This window comes from Lates calcarifer, linkage group LG15, assembly GCF_001640805.2.
Source record: "Lates calcarifer isolate ASB-BC8 linkage group LG15, TLL_Latcal_v3, whole genome shotgun sequence".
Lineage (NCBI taxonomy): Eukaryota > Metazoa > Chordata > Actinopteri > Centropomidae > Lates > Lates calcarifer.
Window position 1 is genome coordinate 26031498 of NC_066847.1, and position 20354 is coordinate 26051851.

General features: G+C 40.7%; 1 protein-coding gene across 3 annotated transcripts in view; it reads left to right on the plus strand.

Moving 5' to 3' along the window:
• triob (trio Rho guanine nucleotide exchange factor b) overlaps positions 1-20354 on the plus strand; it is a 116827-nt gene that overhangs the window by 78652 nt on the left and 17821 nt on the right. For all 3 annotated transcript variants that reach the window (XM_018685192.1, XM_018685205.2, XM_051075944.1), the window contains 20 exons: positions 1617-1736; positions 2697-2795; positions 2910-3002; positions 3305-3454; positions 3572-3686; positions 3884-3999; positions 5456-5578; positions 5953-6147; positions 6619-6734; positions 7226-7292; positions 7720-7829; positions 8008-8077; positions 8357-8446; positions 8693-8785; positions 8980-9091; positions 9454-9644; positions 10589-10690; positions 11712-11851; positions 12183-12282; positions 15332-15584. In XM_018685192.1, coding sequence (XP_018540708.1) covers positions 1617-1736; positions 2697-2795; positions 2910-3002; positions 3305-3454; positions 3572-3686; positions 3884-3999; positions 5456-5578; positions 5953-6147; positions 6619-6734; positions 7226-7292; positions 7720-7829; positions 8008-8077; positions 8357-8446; positions 8693-8785; positions 8980-9091; positions 9454-9644; positions 10589-10690; positions 11712-11851; positions 12183-12282; positions 15332-15584 — 2455 coding nt within the window. The remainder of the gene's footprint in view (positions 1-1616; positions 1737-2696; positions 2796-2909; positions 3003-3304; positions 3455-3571; positions 3687-3883; positions 4000-5455; positions 5579-5952; positions 6148-6618; positions 6735-7225; positions 7293-7719; positions 7830-8007; positions 8078-8356; positions 8447-8692; positions 8786-8979; positions 9092-9453; positions 9645-10588; positions 10691-11711; positions 11852-12182; positions 12283-15331; positions 15585-20354) is intronic.

Below are 20354 nucleotides of genomic sequence, written 5' to 3' on the forward strand. Positions count from 1 at the left end.
AGAGAAAATCTGACTTGATAGGGGTGGAAAGAGGTAGAATTTCTCCGCTCATTGTTGTGTCAGTGAAGAACATGTCAACTAACGATTCCCTCCCTGATATTCATTCAGTAGTTGGATACAAACGCAGTAAGAAAACTGTGAGGAGTTTACAATGTAGCCTACTGGTATTTCAAAGCAAAACCAAAACAAACATGGAGCCAATTTTCATAACAAGGCCTGTTATCATGGAGATGCAGCTGAATAACAACAGGCTTTATGCCTCAGCTTGCGCTAGAATTAATGTAAAATTGGACAAAAGTGGTGGCAGATATGAAATTGAGACTCAGATAAACAAAATTACACTCAAAGTGTACTGCAGCAAAACATTTCAGGAGATGCACATTGATTGAACAGATCTGACAGTGATGCCATGGTTTTTTTTTTTCTCATCTCCCCACAGAGAGACAGTGCTATATATACAGCCTATGCCTGTTTGTGCAGATAATAGTGACTTGTAAATCAGAATTGTCTTAAGAGGTGGCTTCTTTTTCTTAATCTAGTACATATAGTAGAATGAGTAGTATAGTAGAATTCACACTGACTTTCCAGATTTTTGTGTAAAATATCACATCACCTGCACTGAATCCTGGGAAAATGACAGCAACCTTGTTAGACTAAAGTTGGACACAACCATAATCTGGTAATTGTAGTCTGTATATTTCTGCTGCTGATGTATTTATAAATATCCTAGCCTTTTAATCTGGGCAGAGATTACCACTGCTCTACAGTTGGTAGTGCTGCTAATTAATAACCCAGAGGTGGTTACTCTTTAGGGGTGCTCTCTGCATGTCATTAAGAAATGGCACAGCTTAAGAATAAAGATTAGGGAATAAAGGGATAGAGCAGGGGTTATGACAAAGATAAAAGCAATGTAATCACAGTAAAGTGGTGTCAGATGTAGTGGCAAGATGAAATATTATGCCGTACCAAACCAGTGAATCATATATGTACTCATCACCTGTTAGAGTTATGTCATACAGCAGCTCTGGTATTCAGCAGCTAACACACACACATTCCTGTACCGCCTCAGGACATTGCACACGAGATGGAAACATCAGCCCCGTTGAAGCTGCTGAAAAACAAGAGTCAGAGTCGCGTTGCATCATCACTTTTATAGCCTAAGCTTCAGTTGCACTTCTGCCCGTCACCCACGCAGCAGGTGTGCTTGCTGAGTCAGAGAGAGGGAGAGGTGTCTTTGAGAGGCTACCCTTTGAATAGAACTAGGCCAACAAAACAATGAGCAAATGGTATTTTGTGCGCATCCAGGAGCGTGCATTTGTGAGGCAGGGGTTGCGGCGGCTAAAGAGATTATGCACAGAGGGGAGAAGAGATAGATTGGGAGAATGTGTGCAAGGTGAGATTTGAAGAGAGTGAAGGGATTGGAGCAGGATGCAAGGGAATGAGGTGGTGTTGAAGATGCAATGAGGAAAAATATATGAGAAGAGACAGTTGAAGGGCAAGAGTTGGTGGCACATGGAGAACAGGGATAGAGGGAGATAGAGAATAAGAATGTTAAAATATAATAACAAAACTTTTTGTGTACCTGTGTGTGATCTGTTTGTCTGTGTGTGTCGTAGGTGCTGGGTTGGATCCGTAATGGAGAGTCTATGCTGAACGCTGGTCTGATCACAGCCAGTTCATTACAAGAAGCCGAACAGCTGCAGAAGGAACATGAACAATTCCAACATGCTATAGAGGTAAAATGAAAGAAATGCATGTTTTTCTTCTCTCTCTTCTTCCTTGAGATTGTGTTGGTCTTGATTCATCTCCTCTAGCTCGATTCTTCATCTCCCTTTTCCCTCCATATGGGCCGCTTCATTGCCCTTCATCCTTCAACCTTTTGCCTTTGTAAAACTGCACTCAGGTTCACATCTCTCTGCGCCTCCTCCCCTTCTTATCACACATGAAATGGAATTATGAATAACTAATATTTTTATCTCTCCTTCGTCTCTCTGCTCACCTTTCTTCTTTATTTCCTTTCTCGCTTTACCACTGATTATGCAGGGTGCGTTTCCTTTGAACTCTACCAAACCGGGCTCATTTTAATGCAGGCCTGTACCTGACCTACTTCTACAGAGCTCACATATACACAAGGACGCACACTCAGAAGAAAGCTGTGTTTATGATTATTGCTTATGTGAGACTGGAATTTGAACACATGCGACATAACTGTACTCCCAGAAAGCAGCATGGTGAGAAAAGAGTATGTCATATGGGGAATTTTCTCCCCCATCTTGACCGTACCTTGCAGATGTAGCAGACATTAAAAATTATGCCACACTAACATTATCAAAGGTGGCAGGAAATCCTTCATTCTTCCTTTATCTCCCTCTGTTTCCCTTCCCTCGAGTGTTCTGAGTACAGCAAGGAGCAAAAGCCTTATTCTCAGACTAACCACCGCACTGTGACACAAAAATCAGCCCCCCTTTCCAGAATTGCTCACCCCAGGACATGGCTCTAATCAGACTTATTTACTTATTTATCTAGTCTTTCCTCTGTTTCTCCACTCTCTACCAAACTGCCCTGTAGGAGCAACTGGAAGCTGGGATCATATTGTCAAAGCAACAATTCCAGTTTAAAGATTCATTTGACTCTTGAATTTCATTGATTTTTGTTGTTTTCTTTTCTCTTTTGTTTCAACCTTATCCACCATGCAGAAAACCCATCAGAGTGCGCTGCAGGTACAGCAGAAGGCTGAGGCCTTACTCCAAGCCAACCACTATGATATGGATATGATCAGAGACTGTGCAGAAAAGGTAGGACTCTCTTACAATTTTACACATCGCTAAAGGAAAACAAGAATATCAGTATAGGTGTGGTAGCTTTTTTTAAAGCTGTAAACTGATTTGTGTTGTTTGACTTGCTTGAAGGTGGCAGACCATTGGCAGCAGCTGATGCTGAAGATGGAGGACCGACTCAAGCTGGTTAATGCTTCCGTGGCCTTCTACAAGACCTCTGAGCAGGTATTTTTGTCTATTTGTGTGTATGTGTGTGTGTGTGTGTGTGTGTGTGTATGTGTGTCAGAGTGAGTGCCCTCAGCTCAGATAGTTGTTAAAGTGTGTTGGATTTTCTTGAACTGGGTAAAAATGATGAAATGGATTATGGGAATTACACTCTCTTTTGAACATGCACAAGTGGACCTGGAGCACATCGGTATCAGAGCATGATTAAAAATGATGCTCAAGGATTTGTGGTTGAACAGGCTGCATAAGGGTTAGTGTTTCATCTCACTGTAGTTTCATGCATTGTGTTATCAATGTCTCAGGTGTGCAGTGTGCTGGAAAGCCTGGAGCAGGAGTACAAGAGAGAGGAAGACTGGTGTGGTGGTGCTGATAAACTGGGCCCAAACAGTGAGTCAGACCACGTCACTCCCATGATCAGCAAACATCTGGAGCAGAAAGAGGCCTTCCTCAAGGTGAGAAAGGCAATGGTATTTCAAATAAGAAAAGTTAATTTACAGTATTGTACCTATCAGAAGGATACTATTTTTCACTCTGTGAATGACCACTGTTGTCATTCTGCTTACTTACAGGCCTGTACATTAGCCAGGCGTAATGCTGATGTCTTCTTGAAGTACCTGCACAGAAACAGCGTCAACATGCCCGGAATGTTGTCCCATGTCAAAGCTCCAGAGACTCAGGTTAAGAGTAAGTAGACAACGTAATAATCACCCTTATCATTAAAGAGATGTTGACCAGCTTATTCAGCTTTTATCCATCCACTGTTTCTTAATTTATTCTCAGAATTATAAATTAAGGTGTTCAGTATGTTCCTGTGTAATGCTGACCTAGAGTGATGAGCATCTTGAATGCATTTGTTTTGTGTGGTTGTGTTGTTTCATCAGATATCCTGAATGAGTTGCTGCAGAGAGAGAACAGAGTGCTCCACTTCTGGACAATGAGGAAGCGAAGGCTGGACCAGTGCCAGCAATACGTAGTGTTTGAACGCAGTGCCAAACAGGTGCGTGCCTTGTATATGTATGTGGGTCTGTGTGTTTCTGTGTGCACTGGCAATAAGCACAATTTGGAGATACAGCTGAGCATGTCAGTACGTCGTGTCATTCATATCACTACAGACAGAGTCCGTAGAAATGAATCTCCTCCCTGTTAGATGTTTGGATCCTGTTTGGACTGGAACTATCAGCAAGTTGACTTGTCTCGGTCAGCGTACAGCTGCAACTTCCATCTTGTTTTGTTCTCTTTTTAAATAAAACATGCAGCCTGTGTTTTCTTAGTAATGATACATTTCAAATATACTGGATGTGATGTAAGCTGGCAGACATTTGCAACAATGACAGTCTCAGAGGCAGCTATCATTATGTGGCACAGTAAACTTAAAGACTATGTTTATTACAGAGTATTACCAAACATGTGTCCAACCACTCATTTTCTCCTCAGGCAGCGCTGAACATTTCAACCTCTGGGATTATGACTGTAAAGCTTTTCTATGTTTTAGAAGAATACAAAATCTGAGCTACAGTAGGATGAAAGGTCATGTCTCAAGAACACTCATTCTTTTCATTCTTTTTCAATCGAACAAGTCTCAGATCAGCCATTGTTCAAAGCTATGAGGACCTGTGAAACGGAGTTTGGAGAAAATTGTTTCCAGAAGCGAACAGGAACTCTTCACACTTCACAGAAACAGACAGAGCTGACTCTTTTTTTTTTTTTAAACATGAGTTTGACTGCTGCCAGGAACTCTTTATTTTTCTGACAGTATAGCAAGTTAGAATCCACTGCACTTAAGCTCTTAACTCTGTGTTTGTGTATCCGATATAAGGCTGTTTAAATATAAGACACCTGGCTCCCTCTTGTGGTGTTTGGATAGCACAGAGCAGGCACACAGCAATGCGCTTAACCAATAACATCAGATGACATCATAGATATTTTTAGGACATGGCTATTTTAGGGCGATCCAGGTTTTATCCCCAGGGCCCAAATGCTTTCTGGTCTCACAGTTTGACTGGACCAGTTCTGCCACTGCTGGTCAGGGAAGTATCACCTGCAGGCCCAGTTATAAAGTACACAGACATTCAAAAGAGTGCAAACTAAGTAGGACCTTCAGAAATTATTGGCTAGAAATGTATAATGAAGTGAAAATTTTGAGAGGTGGTAATGCATTGTATCTACATGTTAAACTTTGTTAAACTTTTTAAACTGATTAAATGTGTCATTAAGAGCTAATTCCTGTATCACTGTTTCTAGAATTAAGTAATAACTGGATAGCCTTGGATGATGTTGAGTTTTAATATACAAACTACACCCTGGCTTTAATTTCATTGTAGTTATAGGAGGTCCAAGTGTACTAGTTTGATCCAGGTCATCAGATTTGGATAGTTAATAGAGGCTCTGTCAAATTATGTAACCAAAATCCCTGCAGTGTCAGTGTTCTCACTTGAGATTGGTTGTTTTCTCAGGCCCTGGAGTGGATCCATGACACTGGGGAGTTTTACCTGTCCACACACACATCCACCGGCTCCAGTATTCACCACACACAAGAGCTGCTGAAAGAGCATGAAGACTTCCAGATCACAGCAAAGGTATGTGTGTGTGTATGTGTGTGTGTGTTTTTATGTTTGTTTGTATATACGACTGTGGAGAAGGACATGAAATTGTATGTGCGTATTTCTGTGCCTGTTGATCTGCTTGTTCTGTGTATGTTTGCACAGTCCTGCGCTCCGCTGTGAGGCCCATTCCCTAGGCAGTGTATTGTCCTGATTTCTCTTTGCTGTGTCACTGTTATTGTGTTAGAGAACAAGCTATTGTGTCCATCAAGCAACACCCTGATTCCCAACTCTCTCCCTCTCTCTCCCCCCACCTCTGTCCCTCTCTCTTATCTACCTTTCCTCTACCGGCACTGCCTCTCTGTGGCCACCTCTCTCTGTTCCCTCCCTAAATGTGTCTCTATTGACAGCAAACCAAAGAGAGGGTAAAGCTGTTGATCCAGCTGGCGGATGGGTTTTGTGACAAGGGCCACGCCCATGCCCTGGAGATAAAGAAATGGGTGTCCTCTGTGGACAAACGCTACAGGGACTTCTCTCTCCGCATGGACAAATACCGAACCTGCCTGGAAACGGCGCTCGGCATTTCTTCGGACTCAAACAAGGCTGTGAGTACTCACTCATGATAAATCAAAGAAGTGTAGAGTTTGGCTTAATTCTTCCTAATGTGTTTTAACAAACTTGTTCTTTTGGTTGATGCTGTTTAATGAAAGACTGTGAGAGATACAGCCACATGTTATATAATATGTTATATAATATACAATATTAAGGATACAACCTTGGCCTCTAGACTTTCTTGTGCAAGATTTAACAAAATCATGTTTTATATGATGAATTTCATTATTAAAACTCCCCTTGGCTTTAAGTTTTGTGTAGTTTCAGTTGTGGGAACTTGCACCAGGTGGACCCTCTATTGCTGCATGTTCTTATTTAAACATGTTTATTTAAACATCTCCCCACAGTTCATTTTAATGAACTGTTGCTAAGAGAAAGCAAATACATCACACATGGGTGTGTTTACTGCTGAATACCATGCCTGTTATGTGCCACATAATAGCTGCCGTCTCTTGTGTTTGCAGAGTAAAGAGCTGCAATTGGACATAATCCCAGCCAGTGCTCCGGGGTCAGAGGTCAAGTTGAGGGATGCTGCCCATGAACTGAATGAGGAGAAGAGGAAATCAGCGCGAAGGAAAGAGTGAGTCCAACAGACATTTCCCTGGCGCGCTATCTTCTGATGACCACCTGATGTTCAGCATCACAGGTTTCCTACGCAGCGCTGGAAATATGCCTGGATGAATAATTCAGTCGTTTCCAGCAAACATATGAAAACATATTATTTTTCAGTCTGATTAGCATTTTATTGCTGCAGCCAGGCTCTCACTTCAAATTGCTAGGGTTGCCAGCAAACATGAGCATAGTGAATACTGAAATCTACAAATCCAATCAACTATGTAAACAAATGGAAATGGAATTTATGGTGCATGTGAGAAGACGTAGGGCGGTAATGTGCCTCTATCACAAAAAGTTTCAGTGTTCCTGATGCTGTATGGAATATGTGTGGTTATTAGTTTTAGATGGTTTATTAGAGAAAACCATACAGGATTTTTTAATATATATTTGGTCAACTACAGCACCTGGCCATGTCCATCACTGTCTCCTCTCACAATGTGTCACATGCTCTTTCAGATTTATAATGGCTGAGCTAATTCAAACTGAGAAAGCCTACGTCAGAGACCTTCGGGAATGTATGGATGTAAGTATTATACAGACACAAGACATTCTTTAACCTCCAAAACATGTTGAATTGTTACCCAATTAGGTGTCTCCTGACTTGTAATGGATTGACTGCAGCCATTTTCATTGCCCCCACTGTGCTTATTTAAAATTAGTTTTTATATTTCATCCTTAAATTGTATGAATATTTTCCTTTGAAACTGGGTTCTTTTTTCCAATCAGGTACATTATTTTTCTCTGTACCTTTTCTTTAGATATTTCAGTGGGTTGCTCACAAAACAAGTAAATGATTAATTCAAATTTGTAATGTGATGATCAGATCCTCTCACATCAGTTGGCACAGAAAAGATTTTTAGGTATTTAATTAGTTATGCTCTGGTATGTATGTGTGTGTGTGTGTGTGTGTGTGTGTGTGTGTGTGTGTGTGTGTGTGTGTGTGTGTGTAGACATACCTGTGGGAGATGACCAGTGGAGTGGAGGAGATTCCTCCTGGTATTGTCAACAAGGAACACATCATCTTTGGGAACATGCAGGATCTCTACGAGTTTCATCACAAGTCAGTAGAACAGTGATCTGAGACATTCTGTGTTTGTTGCTATCTACAGTACAGCTGATAGTTTAGTTTTAAATGAAACATTTCAAGTAGAAATCATTTTTCAGGAGTAGTGACAATACAATATTTCTTACTCAGCTTCTAATTGTTCCTCCTTTTAATCTTTTCTGTCTCTGCACAGTATCTTCCTGAAAGAGTTGGAGAAGTATGAGCAGCTTCCAGAGGATGTTGGCCATTGTTTTGTGACTTGGGTAAGAGATCTACAAGTTAAAACTTTTACATATCAACTCGTTTTTGTGTTCTGAGCTATGTTTAGGAACATGTCAGCAACATTGTATTGATTTTTTTTTGTTTTCATCATGTTTTCATCTGCATTTTTTCTGTGTAATTCAGTACATATTAAGGTTAAATCCTAAAACATGTACAGTACAGCAGGCCAGTGGAGTATCAAACATTTTTTCCTGTAGAAGTTGTTAAGCAACCAAAACTCTTGATATCTGTAAAGGATTGATGTTATCCCATCTGCTCAGGCTGATAAGTTCCAGATGTATGTGAACTACTGTAAGAACAAGCCCGACTCCACTCAGCTCATCCTGGAGCATGCTGGACCCTACTTTGATGTAAGTAACTGCCAGTACTGTTTGATGTCTGACAACTTGTGATTCTAGTTTTAGACTAAGTGATGTCTCACATTTTGTATTCTATGCACTGTTTCTTTACACCAGCGAATAGAGATGGAGATCATGTTCAACTGATGTACAATATTAACTCTCTTAACTGCCTGTTCTGTTTTTTTCTGTGAGCTTTCATAGTATGCAAATTAAGTATTGATTTTTTGTTTTTTCTTTTTTTCTTTTTTTAAACAGGAAATTCAGCAAAGGCATCGCCTTGCCAATTCCATTTCTTCTTATCTGATCAAACCAGTTCAGAGAATCACCAAGTACCAGCTTCTTCTCAAGGTACAGCATGCATTTACACAAAGTGTATGTTAAAGAAAAGGAAATCTGTTCTGACAGTATTCCATTTTTCCAAGCATTTGAACATAGCAGACCAATTTCAAAATGATCAAAATCATTACTGTTACTAAGAATGTGTCCTTTATCTTTTTATTTAAATGTCACTGTGTGTATATGTGTGTGTTCCTCTGCTGTAGGAATTGTTGACATGCTGTGAGGAGGGGAAAGGTGAGATCAAGGATGGTCTTGAAGTGATGCTAAGTGTGCCTAAGAGAGCTAATGATGCCATGCACCTCTCTATGCTGGATGGTTAGTATATGCACATACACACACACACACACACACACACACACACACACACACACACACACACACACACACACAGACATACAAGAACACCTGTGCTATTCATGGACATCTCACTTGGTTTTGTTTTTGATACACACCTGTACACCTGCTCACTGAGTGTGTTCCTGTTTCTCTTGGTATTTTATGAATGGAATCACATCAGTCACTTTTAATAGTCATTCAGGGCAAATTACTCAGCTATGAGTCAGACAGAACTTCACTCAACATCACTCCATTTGCCACCCACAAACATGTTTGTGCATAGAGTCCACACATTCAAACACTGCTAAATTGCACTTCCTCCTTTCACTTCACTGTTACAGGTTTTGATGGGAACATTGACTCCCAGGGTGAGTTGATACTCCAGGAGTCCTTCCAGGTGTGGGATCCTAAGACTCTTATTCGTAAGGGTCGTGACCGACATCTCTTCCTCTTTGAAATGTCACTGGTTTTCAGCAAAGAAGTCAAAGACTCCAATGGGCGCAGCAAATACCTCTACAAGAGCAAGCTCTTTGTAAGTAATGTGCCCTTTTCATGCGCTCAAATTTGGTTGTTTCTTTAAGAATGTTTAGGTTGTTGTGTCAATTAAGACAGTTGAGAAGACTGGATGGATAATAAAACTTACTGTGGCTGGCCTACTCCAGGATGCAATAATCTTGAGTTACAATCACAATCAAAGCATGATGACATCAGACTGTAGTTAAACATTTGTGCATACTAATGGCTTTAAGACTCCACACCATTAAAATTCATCTTGTATCCACATTGTATCTAGATATGGTTTTAACATTTATACCTGGTATTACTATGTGTCTTCAGTGTCCAGAAGATCTGATTAAGCTCATGTCACATCCTTCTCCTTTTTGCACTGGTCCAAAACAACAACAAGAAAAAACATAGAAGAAGAAAAATAGAAGATGGTAGCCATCCACAGAGCTTCTGTTTCAAAACAGGCGAAAAAGCTACTGCTTCCTCACTGGTTTGGAACAGCGAAGCATGCTTCATATTTCTGCCCACATAGCTGTGTGTCACTTAACAACGCAATTGCATTTATATGTGTTCAGTGTGGTCATAATGCATCCCTGACCACCTCCAGTGGGGGTTTGGCTGATCTGATCACAATCTATCCTCAAGGCATCATGGCTACATTTACCACTGTACGTTCATGTGGTCAGGTACTATCCAATTGCAATCCAATCACCCAACATATATTTTACTGCAAGGTGTAAATGTGATAAAGGTTGCAGCACATGTTGCACATGTGGGACACAACATAGAACTTGGACCTGTATGTGTGAACTTAAGTTTGGTTCTCAATGGATCCTTGGTTTTTGGTAGTGGGGTCAGCTGGGAGACCTCAGTGGCGCACATTACTTTTATTTTGGTTACAAACTGTCATTGCATCATTTTTTGTTCATATATCATCTAATCTTGCTGACATGTTTCTCACCCCCTCAGACATCAGAGCTTGGAGTGACAGAACATGTGGAGGGAGATCCTTGTAAGTTTGCCCTGTGGGTGGGCAGGACCCCGACCTCAGACAACAAGATTGTCCTCAAGGTATCAAGATGAAAAAACATTTTTTGCTTCACAAGGAGCATGAGTTACTTCAGACACTGTACTAAATGTAAAATAGACCCCCATATGATTCCCATTCTGCAGGAGCAGGTCAAGTTGTTCACACATAAAGAGGAAGAGTCACTCCATGTCTGTTGTCCACCCCCACTAAATTCTACATAGTTCCTTCTGTTCAGCCAAGAAAGTTCACTCCCTGTAGAGTGTGGAGTGTTACTTTCTGGTACTTATTCACTCATCACACAGAAATATTAGCAAAGCAGTCAAACTCACAAGTAACTTGGTAGTTCTCACGTAGTGAGTCAGAAGCAATGTTTTATTCAGGGTGTGTGTGTGTAAGATACTGCATGTGTTCGATTTGAGACTGACAGAGAGAAAGACAGAAACTTGTGTTAAGATGTGTGAATTTGTCTTGTACAGCTATCTGTCATATTACGTAACTTTTGATGACCATCTTAATCTGTGTCTTATGTAACATGGTGCCACAGCAGCCTTAGTGCTGCTGGTTGCTAAGTGAAGGGGGAAGAGAAGATACAGACAAGTGTAGTCATATGCTAAATACAGTGTCTACGCATTGGCTCAGTGACGTTGATAAACACAACGCTGACAATAAATGCCCATGGTGCTTCTGTGGAACTCTCAAGTGGAGCTTAGGAGACACTGTTGGCGTCATTTCACATTGTGTCTGAATATGATGTGTGACTCAAGCACAAGATAGCAGGGATCAAAGCACTCATGTTGGATCAGACAGAAATATAATTGCCAAATGCGACCTGATCCAGTGTTATGGGTCAACAATTCATTCATTCAAGCCGAGTGAACAGGGCAATTGCTTTTATTTATCTTTGCTGTTAACATCCCTTGTTGTTGAGTTAATGTTCTGCATCTGTGAAAAAGGAGCAAAGAAGAAATTTAATGGCCAGGCTGTAGGGCTGACTTAACAGCTGCACATGATAGATGTTTTAAATTTAACATTTATCTGATCCAATCATGTGTTGTGTCCAAGGCCTCTAGCATTGAGAACAAGCAGGACTGGATCAAACACATTCGGGAGGTCATCCAGGAGCGAACTGTACACCTGCGTGGAGCTCTGAAAGAGCCCATCCACATCCCTAAAGCCACCACAACTAAACATAAAGGCAGACGGTAAGCTAACAGTGTATTACTCTGACCTTTCATTTTTGTTAATTTTGTTAATGTGGTTAAATATGAGTTTATTTATGAGCTATTTTTTATATGCAACAAATATTTGAAAGTAAATATAAAAACAATTTCAGTCAATTCCAACACTGCAGATGGGAACAGCTTGAATTAACAATTGCAATCCAATGTTAAAAAAAAAAGACAAAAAGTGGCTCTTTAGAGCAAAAAGCATCTCAGAATCCAGGCTGTTACAGTATATAAACTCAATTACCAATATTTCCAGGAATAGATTTATAAACACTGGAGTGACTGTAATGATATTGTCTGCCTGTAGTGACGGAGAGGAACTGGACAGCCAGGGAGACGCCAGCAGCCAACCGGACACCATCTCCATTGCCTCACGTACATCCCAGAACACACTGGACAGTGACAAGGTAGGAACACACACACACATGAACACACACAAACAATCTCCAGGTGTAGTAGCATTAAAAAAGACCACTTTTCAGTATTGTTTTATTTCTTCATGGGACACTGCACAGCTGTTCTGTGCTTTGTATCATGGCGTCACACAATGACATGATCGTCAGAAGGTGCAGCCTGGGTAGATGCAAGCAGCTCTCTGTTACTGGTTTCCTGTGAAATTGTTTGTGTGTGTTAGGAGGAAGACACAGTCCATCTGACAGAGATTTAAAGCAGCGTGTATGTGTTTTTGTGTGAGTGCAACCGTGTATGTGTTTGTTTATGTGTGTGAGAGAGAAAGGGAATCTTATCTCGCTGGGAACAGGGACAGTCGGTTGGTTATATCTGGTAATAACACCACAGAAGGCCCGTCCTCCTACGCTCAGTATGAGCAACTATAAAGCTAACACACATACACACACACACAAACACACATCCTACCACACGCAGATAAAAAATCTTTCTATACTTTTATGTCATACTAATTATAACCTGCAGTGGTGCATTCTTAAATTGGGTCATTATTTTCACACTTGAATTAGACTTGAACTCATACGCTACTGCTGTAATAAGGGAAATAAGAGTATTAGCTTAGCGTATTTACTGTTAGCACAAATCTCAGCTCTGTGGTTGTTTCATGTAGCATAAAACTGAATGTGTGTGTGTGTGTGCATCTATCCACTCGTGTCAAAGCCGCCACAGAGACTAATTAATTAGCAACTGTTCCATCCGTTTCACGTGCCTAAACCAAACACACAGTAACACATTCAAATACACATTTTGCATCTCATCCTCACTTTTTGAATGCCTCCCTGTATCTCTCTCTCTGTGAGGACTCTCTGTGAGACCTCTCATTCAAGAGGCAGTGACAGTGGTGTGTTTGTGTTGGGAGTTTGTGTGTGTGTATTGGTGTTCCTGTGTGTGCCTATGCTTTAGTGACTGACTTGTGTGTCAGCAGCTTCAGCCTCCCACGCTCTCTTCACAGAGGATGCTCGTCTGTATGCCAGACAGGAGAGCACAGTTTTAAGTCCTCACAGCTATCGATCTCACACTTTGCTTCAAACAATTGAAAGAAACAGACAAACCACCGTGTTTTTTCCTCTAATTTTCTGGTGTATTTTTTCATTGATAAATGGACAATAGTGAGCTAAATTGTGGAAACAGTTATCTAAAGACAAGGATGGATTAACTGCACCACTCCAAGGAAGAGACACCCAACAGGGAATCATTTAAGCTTCAATAGTCTGATTGTAAGCACCCACAGAGGAGTGCTGTTGACTGTTAACAGTGGATGGTAGCGACTTTTCTACGAGCCCTGTTCTAATGGATCAGGATTTTAATTACTTGGAACTGTTTTCCTAGGGGAATAGATCATTTTTACTCTTTTCCAGACAACTTATGTTTATCTAGCCTCTTCTTCTCACTGTGAATCAGGACAATCTTAGTGGATTACTGTAGAAATCAGACAGCTCTGTAGAGTTTTCTAGCTGTTTGGGACTTTTCTTGCAATGAGGGAGTGGAAAACAATGGAGAGGCTGGTGGACAGGAGCTCACATCCCGTTTCTCAGCTCCTCAGCTCTCTGGCTTTACCACACTACCAAAGGGTATGTTGCAAATAATGTGCTTTGCAGTATAAAAAAAACACCATTTACACAGAGAACATATTTAAAATTACTGATGCAGTCAGTAATTTTAAAAAACAAGGAACAAGTAGCACTGTAGAAATTTTAACACTGTAAGTAAGGAACACATGTCCAATTTAAGCAGTAGTACACCTTTGAAGGCATAAAATGTCTTGCTGCTGGGCAAATATTGACTGTATGACTAATTGTATAATTTAATGCAATAATTTAATTAATAATTTAACTTATACTGCCGTTAAATTGTCATGAATTCTTGGATGTAAAGATATGTTAGTTTGTCTTGGAAACCAACTGAAACAACTGAAAATGCTTTTTCATGTTAGCCTTGCAAGTTGCAAACCGCTCATGATTAGTGAAGAATTAGGGACCAGGTTTGTTGCTGTGTGTAACAGATGTATGATGGAGAGGAAAAGCTACACATAATTGGACGTTTACGGATTTGATGTGCTGTTATTATTTTCAATATTAGTGCAGCCTCTGTTGTACTGTCACTGTATATCTTATATATCTTGCTCTGAGACCACAGAACACTTGGGAACACTGATAGCAACAAGCAGCTGCATTTTCAGTCACGTGGTGAACAGAAATGCCTCAGATAAACCAGTGAGAAAAGTGACTAATTCCACCTTGTTCCACCTCTGTCTCACATTTCTTTTCTTTTCATGGACACTCAGATGATCAGAGTCAGATCGTCAGAGTGACGTTTTGTTCAACTGTGCTAGAATGAGTCACCAATCATCAGTGCATGTACACACTTACTTTACAGTACTGCTTGAGTACCTGTGCTGTTAGTGTGGGAATATATTAGCTTTTTGTTCCCAGAACCCATTAATTCCATTTAGTAACGTCAGAATTAATTTTACTGAATTTGTCGGTATCAGCTCAGTAGCATGCACTTATAGTAGTGTATCATGCTGTTTTCCTATTAATATTATTGAAATGCAGGAGAAATAAAAGGAAATGTAATTTATGTCTGTATTTCAAATTTAGAGTTAATACTGGAGGTCAGAGAGATACAACCCTGGCTTGTCCTGTGAGCTGGTACTGACTATATGAGATGCATATGAACAGTGGCTTTTATAAGTTACTCTTTTATTTAGTGTTTCAGTTCTAAATATAACTGCACACTGGCTGCACATATACTGATCCCTGGTGGCTGTTCTCTTTGAAAAGCAGTGTTTTCCAAGAGGATTCCCATTCCTCTTCTGTCAGTTTCACATTTGGATATAATTTATCCTCACAGAGTGACCTGTGGAGACTGAATTCATAGTTTATGTAAACATGTGAACATTACAAATAGAATCAACAAATAGTAACATCTGTTTACAAATCAACATCAAGTTTTTACAGGTTTCCGTTCTTCCTCCCTCCATTTCAGCTGTCTGGTGGCTGTGAGTTGACAGTGGTGATCCATGACTTTGTGGCCAGTAATGGCAGCAGCAGTGGGGAGCTGACTGTGCGCAGAGGCCAGACTGTGGAAGTTCTGGAGCGACTCCACGACAAGCCGGACTGGTGCCTGGTGCGGACCACAGACCGTTCTCCAGCCCAGGAGGGCATCGTACCGTGCTCCATGCTCTGTATTGCTCACTCCAGATCCTCCATGGAGATGGAAGGGCTCTTCAACCACAAAGGTAGGACTAGAATGTTTCCTTACATTTTTTTTCACCCAGATTAGCAGGTGGTCTGGGAATTATTTTCTCATATTGAGGCACATCTGGACATTTCAAAATATTAGGAAAATCTAATTGGATGTAGTTCATGTTTGGAAACAGCAGAGATGGCCTGGTGAATCTTTTAATCTCACCAAACAGCTGCTTGCCACATCCATGCACATATGGACACTTAAACATAAGGCAAAGCTAAAAGGATGTATTTCTTGTTTGCAAACATAGCAGTGGTGACCTGTAGAACCTTCACCTCTCATTAGACAGCTGCTTGGGGGAGCATGTACGTGTATTTCTAGGTGTTGCTATGCAACTGTAGAAAGCCCGCTTGAAGCACAGCTTTCTTTTAATTATCTTAAAATAATTTCAACCTTTGAATTCCCAGCACTGTTAACATCCTCGGATCTCATTATTGTCAGAAACCCCTATTTTGTCTCATATATGCAGCAGCATGCCCCTCAATTGTAACAAACATTAAATATTTAACAGACTTGTCAGGGTGCAACCCTGGAGGATATGATGTCAGAATCTGCATCTGTTTCGTGCCCCAAAGTCCTTATTAAGAGGAGTCAATAACGTGGTTCCAAAGGTTTTTTCCACTCTCTATTAATGAGTTAAGATCACACCAGCTCTGGTTACAGTAACAGAAATACGGTTGAACCAGAAAAATAACTGCATCATAATGAACATAGCAGATGATTGTTTTATGCACACATAGACACACATTGTACATTCACAAGCACATATACTCTCAGTTGGCACTTTCTGTCATGATGGTTTCAGTATTCAGCTTTTTTTGAAACTGTGTTGATTCACCTGTATGACCATGCAACTTATCTGCAACTCATGTCATTTAGCCTAAGTAACAATTAGGGGTTGTTAGGCCTCAGAAACTTAAATTATCATTGAGGCACTACTGTGTGTGTACTCTTCAGTGACATCATCAAACGGTTGCATCTCAATTCGGAAGGAAAAAAATGGTTACCATGGTAACAGCAAGAACAGTTTAAAATAAATGGAGAAATCTCTGTTGATTTTCCCAACAACCACTCATCCAAAAAACTTCACAGTCAACACTGCACTTCCTTGGGTCCTCAGCAACACACCCACGAAGTTCGAAGTCGACTGGACAAGCAGTTTCCGAGAAAACTGAAATACAGACAGACAGAGATTTCTCCATCCATATCCTTAAAAGTCAGCCTGGGGATAAAATCAAACATTCCTGTAAACACCCTGAGCATGTATTTGTTTGTGTTTTTTAATTAATATTCTTGAGACCAAAATGCCCTGTGTTAAAGTAGTAAACAAAGAATAAATATAGCAAACAAGGGAGAGGAACTGCCTTTTGTACACAGATCTGACCGTCACTGGTTGGTTTGAGTTATGAGTCTTGACAGAAGTTTCTGCTTGTGCTCTTCCCTCTTTAATCTGGAAGAGTGGGTGAAAGCTGCTTGTTTCTATGGTAATATAGCATACAAATATTTTGCTGGCAGCCTCTTTGTTATCAGTATGAGAAAGGTCTGCATTTAAATTTAAAATTATAGGGTGCTTGGTCTGTTGCTACATACAGGAACGCACAACTTTGGAATCAGCTGAATGATTTACTACAGTAGTGCAGTACAGGAAGAAGGGTAGAATTTCCCAACCACTTAATTTTTTATTTTACTTTTAACTCCAGCTTCACTTTTTCTCATCTCTGCTGGCTTACAGAGGATCTTGTTTGTGTCTGTCTTTCCTTGGTTTCTTGGTCGTGCATTGCCACCCGTCACTGTTTGTATCTGTGCGTTATTGTGGCCAGAGGGAGTGATGAAAAGGAGCCTCTCACTACAGGGGTTGCTGTGGTCAAAAAAAAGGCTGTTGCTGAGGAGGAGGAAGACAAGAATGACAGAAAAAAACATCTTTGCTACTTTCTTAGCTTTTTGTGATTACTGACCAACCATGTGAGCCACTTTGTTCAAAGTTGTAGAGGGATGACGGTTTAGCGGATTAGAGTGTTGTCCAGGAAGTCTCCTCTTTTCCTGCTGTGTCTCACATCCAGGAATAATTAACTGATGGGGGGCGATGTCTGTGTGCAGCTGGTTGTCTGTCCTGATTATGGGATGTTTTACCATGAAATAACAGTTGTTCACATGTATAGCATGTGCTCCGAGTGTGTGTGTTTTGTAAATGTTAACTCAAATCCTGTGTTGGTCATCTAGCTGCTGAAAGTTGTGCAAACATACACATTCCTGTGAAATCAGGTTTAGATTGCTTTCATCTACGTGCTAATCACATTTTCAGTTTGATCACTGGAATTCCCCCATTTACCAAATCAGCTAAAACATGCAGGTTGACTCTCAGTGCCTCTCAGCATGAAATAAAAACAAAGATTCACACTTAATGACAGTGTCATTGATAAAAGGAATCTGTAGAGAGCAGAGAGTAAGTACAGGCTAGTGTATATACATGTGTGTGCGTGTTCTCACAAGAAAGTGTGTTTAGAGCCCCAGGAGATACACACACACACAAACAGACACTTACAGTTAAACAAGGAGACCTTTGTGCATCTAGCCTGCATAACTGCTTTTGGCTGCCTAGTGTGCATAGGGACATTGTCAGATGAAGTGAAGATGTTGGAAAAGTGTAGAATATATACAATAGTAGTTAGAAAACTGAGGCACACACACACACACACACACACCCAATCAGGGATTCTAAATTCTGCATAAAGGTTTTGAAATTTGTAACCAACCACTGAAAGTGACACAGATTTTTCCACTGAGCATTTAGCTGTTCACTTTTGTTGGATTTTATAACCGAGTCTATATTTGTTCCAAGCATACTGCACAACTTGTGTGCATCCTAATGCCTGTAAAATATGCACCCGCCCACACAAACTGAGTGGGTGCCTCTACAAAGGGTAATACGGTAGATGTGCTGCATGTTTCCAGACGTCCCTTTGGAACAGGAGAGGCACAGTGGAGGCTTGCCCAATATCCTCACAGCAGCCCACTCACAAGGGAGGGAGGGAGAGAGAGAGAGAGAGAGAAGGAGATACAAAGCGAGGAGAGAGAGACAGAGAAAACATCCTACTCTCTAATGCTGCATTTGACTTTTTCTTTTTCCTCATACTGGACTTGACACTCTCTCCCTGGAATTTTAACGACATAGTTACTGCAGAATCATTCTTACTTTTAACTGTGAGCCAGTCTAGGTTTTGCATAGGTATTTGAAGTCATTTGCTGTGCCTCTGAAGATGCTGTGAGGGAATATTACAAGTCAGAACTCCAGAGACTTGATATTTGACTGACATGGCCCATGGAATCGAGTCCTTAGTGTCTCTAAACCCATTTTGCTCCATGGATTCAGCACAGAGGGGACACTCTGACAACTGCAAGTTCTGGCTGCTGGATCTGGGTAGGTCCCTCAATCATGGGTAACACAAGTGACAACATAATGTCTATCACAAAGTGATTTTCTTGACAACAAACAATATGTTTTGTAGGTTTTGCTTGATAAAAGGCTTGTTCTGTTTTGTTTTTTTTTTCTTTTATTCTCTACCAGAGTTTGATATGGAGATTCTAACCTGTCTTTTTATACTTTTAATGCTATACAGTGGTAAAGGACTGTAAAGTCTGGAAAGAGAAATGACATAAGTGACGAGTTGCTCTAGTTTACTAGTCTGGGGTTGTTTGCCTCCCAAGATATAAAGAAACTACAGTGACAAAATCTGAGTTAGGTTTTGCTTCTGACTATATGCCATAAAGACACTTCTGTCGTTTTTGCTGTCTAAACATAAAAAAGTTGGTTTAAAAATAGAGCAGTTTCAAGTGTGACAACGAAACTGTTATTGTGCAGGGAACAAATGCAGTTGTACAGTTTTTCTTTTTTTGGACAGCTTGTCCTTGTTTGTTGTAGATTCCGCAGCAGCTATTTTCAAGTGGGTTTAATGCAGAGGGTATTCACTAATCAAGTGTGGATTATGTTGTGGCATTGTGGCAGTGAAAGTAATTTGGTGAATGTACCGTTAAGTGATGAAATATTAAATCTACTCAAACTGCATTGACAAGATTAAATCTTTCTGCTTATCTGTATGCTAGGTCTGACTGTGGCTGCACAGATGGGCAGAGGTTTTTATTGTTATACCCCAGGGAGAAGAGGAAATAATGAGGTCAAAAAGAAAATAATAGAAAAAAGTGGATCTTCTTAGATGTTGTCCCTTTTCTGTTTAGTGTACCATCTACTAAAGCATTAAATAACACCCACATATCGGACTGCTTTAGCAGAATGTGTAGCGGGTGGTCTCTAAATTCTGTATTGCCTATCAGATCTCCACACCCTCCCTAACTATGACTGTTGGTGGCAAGCCTTCTCCAGCACTGTCCACATTTTAACAGATCAGCCAGCAAAACGCCCCCCTGGAGGTTTCCCACACACTGCACCTCCGCCCCATCACCAACTGATGTTTGTCTGTGTCTGTGTGGTTGTACCACTTCTCCTGGGGGACATGAGACCACACGAACGATGCTCCACTGGTGACACCTCTGGAATCCCAGGCATGCTTCCATGGAGCTGCACAGACTTTTGGGATCACCCCAGTTGTACAACTGCCCCTCCCCTCCCTCCTTTTCTGAGACACAAGCATGCACACACACACACACACACACACACAGCTGTAAATCTACCATGTTCTTTGCAGTAGTGTGAATGAGCAGTGACTGAATTATGGTAGCTTGTCAGTAGCTTGCAAATGAATTG